At 40.7% G+C, this 8,542-nt stretch overlaps 1 protein-coding gene across 1 annotated transcript in view; it reads right to left on the bottom strand.

Moving 5' to 3' along the window:
- Positions 1-428: 428 nt before the first annotated feature.
- The window catches only part of LOC139580615 (piggyBac transposable element-derived protein 5-like), a 40,163-nt gene continuing 32,049 nt past the window's right edge, over positions 429-8,542 (bottom strand). The window contains exons 6-7 of the mRNA XM_071409474.1: positions 6,235-6,340; positions 429-4,409 (exon numbers count right to left, since the gene is read on the bottom strand). Of these exons, the coding sequence (XP_071265575.1) occupies positions 4,214-4,409; positions 6,235-6,340 (302 nt within the window). The 3' untranslated portion in view covers positions 429-4,213. The remainder of the gene's footprint in view (positions 4,410-6,234; positions 6,341-8,542) is intronic.

Raw genomic sequence — 8,542 nt, 5'->3', positions numbered from 1 at the left:
TCCCTCACGACGCCAGGTCAGCGGAGTCAATCACCACCTTCCGGAGACACCTGAAACCCCACCTCTTTAAGGAATACCTAGGATAGGATAAAGTAATCCTTCTAACCCCCCCCCCCCTTAAAAGAGTTAGATGCACTATTGTAAAGTGGTTGTTCCACTGGATATCATAAGGTGAATGCACCAATTTGTAAGTCGCTCTGGATAAGAGCGTCTGCTAAATGACTTAAATGTAAATGTAAATGTAATGTCAGAGAATCTTTCAGACAGTGATCAGTGCACAGAACTAGTGATCTCACACAAACATACACAAGAACGACAATGTTTTTTCGGGGAAAAGGAAAAGGTGAAAAATCACAATCATGTGTCTTACCTAAAAGTGAAGACCCTGATAGAACTATAATCACACAAAAACAAAACAAATGTACCTCAATAGCATATGGACATAATATATTTTGGTAAATATTCATGTTTTTAGAATATAATTCCTTTTCATTGGCTTGTAGTATTCATCATCTTTGTGTACTTTTGTTGATCAGCAATGTCCCCTTTAAATCATTCCTGCATAAATATTGTAGCACTCAGTTGCAGAAGTCTGCACTCAGACAATAATTACCCTTTCTATTAAAAATGGATTTCCTGCTTCTTCATAGAATGGTCAAGCTCTCAATAATTAGAGGAAACATAGGCGATAGCAATGAAACAGGATTAAACCTTCAGTATACTGCGACAAAACAGATTTTCACAATAGAGTATTAAAGTGCGTCATTAACTCATCTATTTTCTGGGGAAGCATTTAGTACCACCATTAATTAAAGGAATTCATCAAAGCTAGGGATATTTAGTAAACACCGTTATTGAATTGCTTTAAAGTGCAGGACCATCGAAAGTGCATGAGTATTGCCCTAGCTAGGACAACCCTGCCTCAGTAGTACAAATCTCCCAAACACTTCACACATCAATAACACAGTCACAGTGGCAAGGAGCGGATAAGCACGATTGTATGTCATCGGCCAAGGGACAAAATAGGCCTGTGTGCGTGGACTTTGGAATTGCACACAATTGAAAGCTTTGATTTCACTTTTACACTGACATTACATTCTCTATTGGCCAAAAATACATTAATCCACGGTGACATTCACTTCACTGACTTAAAACAGCTCAACATACAGCACAGTGGGGTGCTATACTGTCCCCACACAAGAGGCAAGACCACAGCCTCACAAAGTCATTATGGCAGATTAGGAGGATCCATTCTCCTAAGCCCATTTGAAAGGAATAACATTGACAAACTTCCGTGGGTCTGGTGTTTTCTTCTCTTCATCTTTTAGTGACATCATTGGAGTGAGATAATTAATGGCTGACGGTATGTAATGTTTAATTTAAACTCAACTTACATACTGTATAGATCAATGTCAGGCTTGCTTCTGGCTTGCTTCCAGGGTTTGGACGGTGGACGTGACTACAGTGTGGCCCATATGATGATATGGGCCACACTGGCATGACTCATGTGGAGAAAAGCTCTTAGCTCCCCAGCTGAGCCAGAGGCTCATCATACATCACCAGATGAACTGAACTGAAAATAGTCTGTGTGGTCTGTCAGGGAGGGAGGGTTTGCTGTGGACAGTTCAGAGTGTTTATCTAAAGTTGAACTGAACTGACCCCTGCAGCTCTTGATTATCCAAGACTACGCCACATGGAGACGGTAGTCATGTTGTAGAGCAACTGTAGGCTTCATCCAAATGAACGTTCATGTGGTCATCATTGGCAAGAACTGGAATAACTTATCATATCATCAACCCTTCCCTTTGCGGTCTGAAAACCTGAACACAAGTCACACCATCCAGAACTTTCAATGATGTTGCAAATATACAGTGATGGACCAATTGGCTGAGAATAGGGACTGCCAGTCATATGATCTGATGACCAGTTGCATAGTTCCTATTGACTGAGATATGAAGTTACTGAGTACAGTAAGCATTACCCTGGTAAGCAGGACATTTCCCATTTCAGGTATTAAGCATCAGCAGGATGACAAGCGCTCTGGAAGGGGGATGGTAATGAAATGTAGTGCAGACTCTACTCCTCCATATTTAATTTAAACATAATGGAAGGATCCTGGGCTTATACACACACGTGTATGTATATATAGATACACAGTACCAGTCAAAAGTTTGGACACACCTACACATTCAAGGGTTTTTCTTAATTTTTATTATTTTCAACATTGTAGATTTATAGGGAAGACATCCAAACTATGAAATAACACATTTTGAATCATGTAGTTACCAAAAAAGTGTTAAACAAAACTAAATATATTCTTCAAAGTAGCCACACTTTGCTTTGATGACAGCTTTGAACACTCTTGGCATTCTCTCAATCAGCTTCATGAGGTAGTCACCTGGAATGCATTTCAATTAACAGGTGTGTCATGTTAAAAGTTAATTTGTGAAATGTCTTTCCTTCTTAATGCGTTTGAGCCAATCAGTTGTGTTGTGACAAGGTAGGGTTGGTATACAGAAGATAGCCTTATTTGGTAAAATACCAAGTCCATATTATGTCAAGAACACCTCAAATAAGCAAAGAGAAATGACAGTCATTCATTACTTTAAGTCATGAAGGTCAGTCAATCCGGAAAATTTCAAGAACTCTGAAAGTTTCTTCAAGTGCAGTTTTAAAAACCATCAAGAGCTATGATGAAACTGGCTCTCATGAGGACCACCACAGGAAAGGAAGACCGAGAGTTACCTCTGCTGCAGAGGTCATTAGAGTTACGAGCCCAGAAATTCAAGTAACAGACACATCTCAACATCAACTGTTCAGAGGAGACTGTGTGAATCAGGCCTTCATGGTCGATTTGTTGCAAAGAAACCACTACTAAAGGACACCAATAAGAAGAAGAGACTTGTTTGGGTCAAGAAACACGAGCAATGGATTTAGTGGAAATTGTTTTTGGATCCAATCGCCGTGTCTTTGTGAAACACAGAGTAGGTGAACGGATGATCTCTGCATGTGTGGTTCCCACTGTGAAGCATGGAGGAGCTGGTCTGTGATTTATTTAGAATTCAAGGCACACTTAACCAGCATGGCTACCACAGCATTCTGCAGCAATACACCATCCCATCTGGTTTGCACTTAGTGGGACTATCATTTGTTTTTCAACAGGACAATGACCCAACACACCTCCAGGCTGTGTACGGGCTATTTGACCAAGAAGGAGAGTGATGGAGTAATGCATCAGATGACCTGGCCTCCACAATCACCTGACCTCAACCCAATTGAGATGGTTTGGGATGAGTTGGACTGCAGAGTGAAGGAAAAGCAGCCAACAAGTGCTCAGCATATGTGGGAACGCCTTCAAGACTGTTGAAAAAGCATTCCAGGTGAAGCTGGTTGAGAGAATGCAATGAGTATACAAAGCTGTCATCAAGGCAAAGAGTGGCTACCTTGAAGAATCTAAAATATATTTTGATTTGTTTAACACTTTTTGGGGTTAATACATGATTCCATATGTGTTATTTCATAGTTTTGATGTCTTCACTATTATTCTACAATGTAGAAAATTGTACAAATAAAGAAAAACCCTTGAATGAGTAGGTGCGTCCAAACTTTTGACTGGTACTGTAATACATACATACCTACCGACATACACACATACAGTATTTCTTCTTAGTGGTTCAGGTCTATCTTGGAGAGAACACACCAGATGTTGCTCCATAGGTAGTCGAATAGAATCATAGATTTACATTACAGAGTGACATTGCTCTACATGGAAACAATGTTTAACCAGATCAAAAAAAAGAAATCTGCACATTGAACAACAGTACATTATCCAACTGCGTTTTTGTCATGCAGCCTGTGACAATAACAATAGAGACATGTGTACTGTACAATGGCTCTGCTTTGTGCCTCAGTAAAGAAACTTTATTCTATAGACCGTTCCGACTCAGATATAGAGACCTGCTCTCCAAACCTGGAGGTTTGGTCCCCCAACCCATTTAACCCAGACTTGGCACTGTTAAAATATTGTTTCATTTAAGGAATTACCTATCCCAGTGTCTACAATTGTAAAGAACAAATCTATTAGTGTTTTGGTTAGTGTGTGTTAGTGTTTTGCATGTGATGAACAGTGTGTGTTTGTGGGTACGTGTGAGACATGTGACAGTGTGTGTACACAGTATGTGTGTGCGTATATTGCAAAGATTATGTGGTCGCCTCACTGGGTAGGAGAGCAGTCGTCTAAGTCCAGCAGCTCCCTCACCAGTCTCTCTCCAAACTGCGCTCGGCTGTAGCGCTTGATCTGGTAGGCATCGGACATCTTGTACATGATATAGGCGTTGTTTATGGCGATGCTGATGGTCAGCCAGAACACCTGCTGCCACGTTTTGTTTGGCTTGTGGAAGATGAAATACCTGAAAGGAAAAAATAAAGACAGACCAACCCTGATTGGCTATATGGGATCTTGGAAATTTGGTTATTTGATCATTTGTGTCAGATGTTGATGTCCATCACATACAGTTATCTGACTGGACATCTGAAATTAGACAGAGTTACAACGGACAGAAGCGCAGACAGTCATGGAGACAAGATATCCTCCTAAGTGTGAGGCATTGGTTAGTGGTGAGGAGGAGCGATATTCAGCTAACGTTCCTGTTTCTGGCTCTCCAGATGTAATCTGCAGTCCTCCATGCCCACAAGTGTTGTCCTCTGAGCTACAGAACACCATCTCATTACTGTCCAAACAAATTGGAGGCAGTGAGAGGTTAGAGAGGGTGAGAAGATAAGAGCCATTCACCCTGGTGTGTGTGTCTGATGAGCCATCCCATCTATCACTCTGCTTGTCTCCTTAATTGAAGTCTTCTGTCTTTGACCAGTGTTAACGTCGCTTGGCACTGTTCTCCATTTGTGACATAGAAATCTCTGGGTGGGCCCTCGACAGTAGCCAGTCTATTGCACTGCAATGAAGTGTCACTTCCAGTGGATTAGGAAGTCCAGATTATTAAATGTGTGTTCCACTTGATGAACTCAGATGGAATCATAATGCAGGTAGATTTACTATGGATGTATTTACTGTCCCATGCTGAAAAGGGATTACGTTTTTCATGGTATCTTATTATAAAATGCTAATGCAACAAGTATTGGTCACACTTTACTTGGATAGTCCGGATTTTCGATCTGTAGCTGCTCTACAAATGGGCATACTATCAACAAACTATCTGCTGATAAGCAAATGCTTGCTAAGGTTACGATTAGTGTTTGGAATAAGGGTAAGGGTTAAGGTTAGAGCTAGGGTTAGTAGATAGATGCTCTAGACTACAGATGGACTATCCAAATTGTTACCTAAGTATCATTGGCATTCCAATGGATGTACAGTATGCAGCTCAAGTTCTTATCTTACCATTGCATGACAAGCTTTGAACAGAAACTTGTGCGATAACTGCAATTAAGAGTTCAAATCTCATTCCTTTATAGTGTATGGTTTTAAACAGGGCATCTGAGTTCCTGGTGGTGTCCCAGGTCATCTTTTTTTGCCGTCACGTTGTGCATCTCAGAAGATTGCTATATCACATCAATGTAATTCCTTCTCCAGGTGTTGTACGGTCTAATCCGACTCCGCACTCCAAAAAGAAAACCCGGAACGGCATCTCTGGCTTGAGGCTGATAAGGAATGCTATAGAGTGATCCTCCTCAATTAATGTCTGGCTGTGACTGAATTATTAATGAAGGATTCACTTGAGTCTGACTTGCATGGCGGGGAGTGTGTGAGCACCCAGCATGGGCCCACCACAGGGGGAGTCAGGCTGACTCTCTGTTTAGCAGCACAGTAGGAGGAGAGCTTAGAGCTGAAACCGCTGTCGTGTCCCAATGCAGCCTGAAATACTTTGAAATAAGCCACACAAAGCTGTAGGAACAACAGAACAGTTTGCCATATGCAAATCTTACATTTCAATACACTTGACCTACAAAAATCCAGGGGTGGAATCCCCTCATGGAGAACTACTGGGTATGCTGGCTTTAGCGCCAACCTCATTGTAACACAGCTGATTCAGCTAATCAATGTCCTCGTTAGCAGCTAGTAGAATCAGGTGTGCTAGCTAGGGTTGGAGCAAAAGCCTGCAGGAGGGTAGCTTCTCAGGAGGAGGGTTGGCCACCCCTGTCCTATGATGAACATTCATATAGGCTAACACATTTCTCCCAGGATGACAACTGATTGCAATACATCCAGTATTCACTCACTTGCTGTACTTGTCGTCATACTTGCAGATGTAACTGAGGTGTGCAGCGAAGGCCTCCACAGCCAGCGGACAGGGAATCTCACCACTTTTCCTTTTGATGATCACCCCTAGAACCCAATACATGACTCAAACAGGACTAATGGGAGTTTTTTTTAAAGTATTATGTAATCATATTTTCAGATTGCAACTCCGTGACAAATTATAATACAAAAATTTGTGGCATATTATCTTGCACATAACAGTAAAGTAAACTGGATAAAGAACGCAGTTGTGATGCTGTAAATAACTAGACTGAATGCCTTAAAGTCTAATAATTATGGTTTCTCACTATAGCTTCAAAATAACCAATATATTCTGCGGAAAATACCTTGCTCTCTAACAAGCAAAATATGACTGCACGCTTACTAGTGTAGCTAGAATAAACGCCTTGTAAAAAGTATCAACCTAATACCTAAAACAGATCATGGGTGTACCACATGAAAAATAGATGAACATGAGGAGTTACAGTGTAACTATGGAGGTAGCTGCGAGGGAACGAGTCTAGTAGTCGCCTGGATCACATTGAGCCATTAGCAGGTCGTTGATATGTTTTTCTTGACTGAAACTCCATCTGTCGCTGACTCGCTTCCATTCAAATTATCCTCAGCTATCTAATGCTAATTACGCTAGATTTCACTCAGGTCCTACAGTGTAATGTTGAATGGAAATTGGAAAGTTACAGGAGGGCAAATTGAAAAAGAAACGCAAGATCAAAGAGTAAGCGCATATTCAGAAAAGTCGATGGAATTTTTTTGACAGAATTTAAAAATATAAATCGGGAAGCAGACTTGATAAAGTCTAAATCTGGAATTTGGAAATATGTCATACTCCGTCACCATTCCCTAGGCTTCAGTCTTTCACATGATTACTTCATTTCATAGCCATTTCACCAATGATACAGTGGTTTATTTATTCAAAAGGTAAAATAGTTCTCTCTGTAGCTATAATGACATGTTATGACCACCACTTACCCATCCAAACAAAATAATTAGTCTAGTCTGTATAAGATAGGAGGGACATACCGAAGGTTGGGGTGGGAGGGGGTTGTGTTTTGCTGTATTTTGGGTTCTTATATTATCTGTAGTCAGATATAATTTGTACTGCACAATGAGAACTAACAGAAAATAACCTATATCCTCTATAGCAGTGGTCACTAACCTTTTCTGAGTCAAGATAACTGAGTAAAAATGCAAGCCGAGATCTACAGCTCAGATTATTATTATTATAATTTTATTTTTTTAAACATGACTTAAAAAACGTAAGCCTATACAACATTAACCAATTAAAAACAGTTCTGTAGCAATGAGGTTTGTACAGTAGGCTAAAGGCCTAATACATTATCACTGCATATCAGCTATGCTTGAATTGCTCTGCAATGTTGTTCTTCTCAGACCATTTTGAAATTATATATTTTTTTAATTGGTATATGATCACACTTGTAATAGCTCATTTGTTGTATTACTTGTGAGGCCCGGCTGAGTGAGAATAATCATTAGTTGTTGTTTTTTACTGGACTGATGGCTTGCATCTGATGGTCAGTCTGATGGGAGGGAGCAGCGGTGAGGCTGCCTCACACCACAGTCACCATCCCCTTGCTCTCCCTCCGCTGAGAAAAGGGGGCACAGTCTTCCAACTGATGGTGAAACTCAAGTCACACTGCATTATTCCTGCCTCATGCAACAATTTATGAGAAAGTGAAATATTCCTTGATATAAAAAAAAGCTGCAAGCCGCTAATAATAACAACGCAAGCTTATCGGAACTCTATACTCATTCATTGCAGCTGCGGTGCTGGTTGTAGCGTGAGTGGAAGAAGGGAGACCGTGCATTTTAATGCTTATAAAAGTGTTGAACAAAGTGTTGATTAAGTTGTTATTCAGCACTGTCAAACATGAACTTACTCATAAAAACAGCAGTTCTTTGCTGTATTCGTTGAGTCTCTCTCTAGTCATGGTTTTAAAAGTATAGAATTCTCAACTTTGTGAATAAAAATTTCAAATATGTTTTAGTCTATGGATCGAGGAAACTGTGCAGACGTGGTGATCTGAGCTATCTGATTGGCCAGCCGTAGGCCTATAGGTGCACTTGATTTGCTCTCTGAGCCTGTCGTGTAGGCGGAGTTCTACCTTCAGACACATGAAATGGTTCAAAATGGGAATACTTTGCCTTCCTGGCATTAGGGCTGCTAAATCAAGTGCACCTACCACCAACAGCACGACCAGTCGATCGCCAGGTTGGTGACCACTGCTCTTCTATAGGATTAATTCAGAT

The sequence above is a fragment of the Salvelinus alpinus genome, chromosome 7 (assembly GCF_045679555.1).
Source record: "Salvelinus alpinus chromosome 7, SLU_Salpinus.1, whole genome shotgun sequence".
NCBI classification, from domain to species: Eukaryota; Metazoa; Chordata; class Actinopteri; order Salmoniformes; family Salmonidae; genus Salvelinus; species Salvelinus alpinus.
The sequence above is the reverse complement of the archived record's forward strand: the minus strand, read 5'-3'. Positions and strand labels throughout refer to the sequence as shown.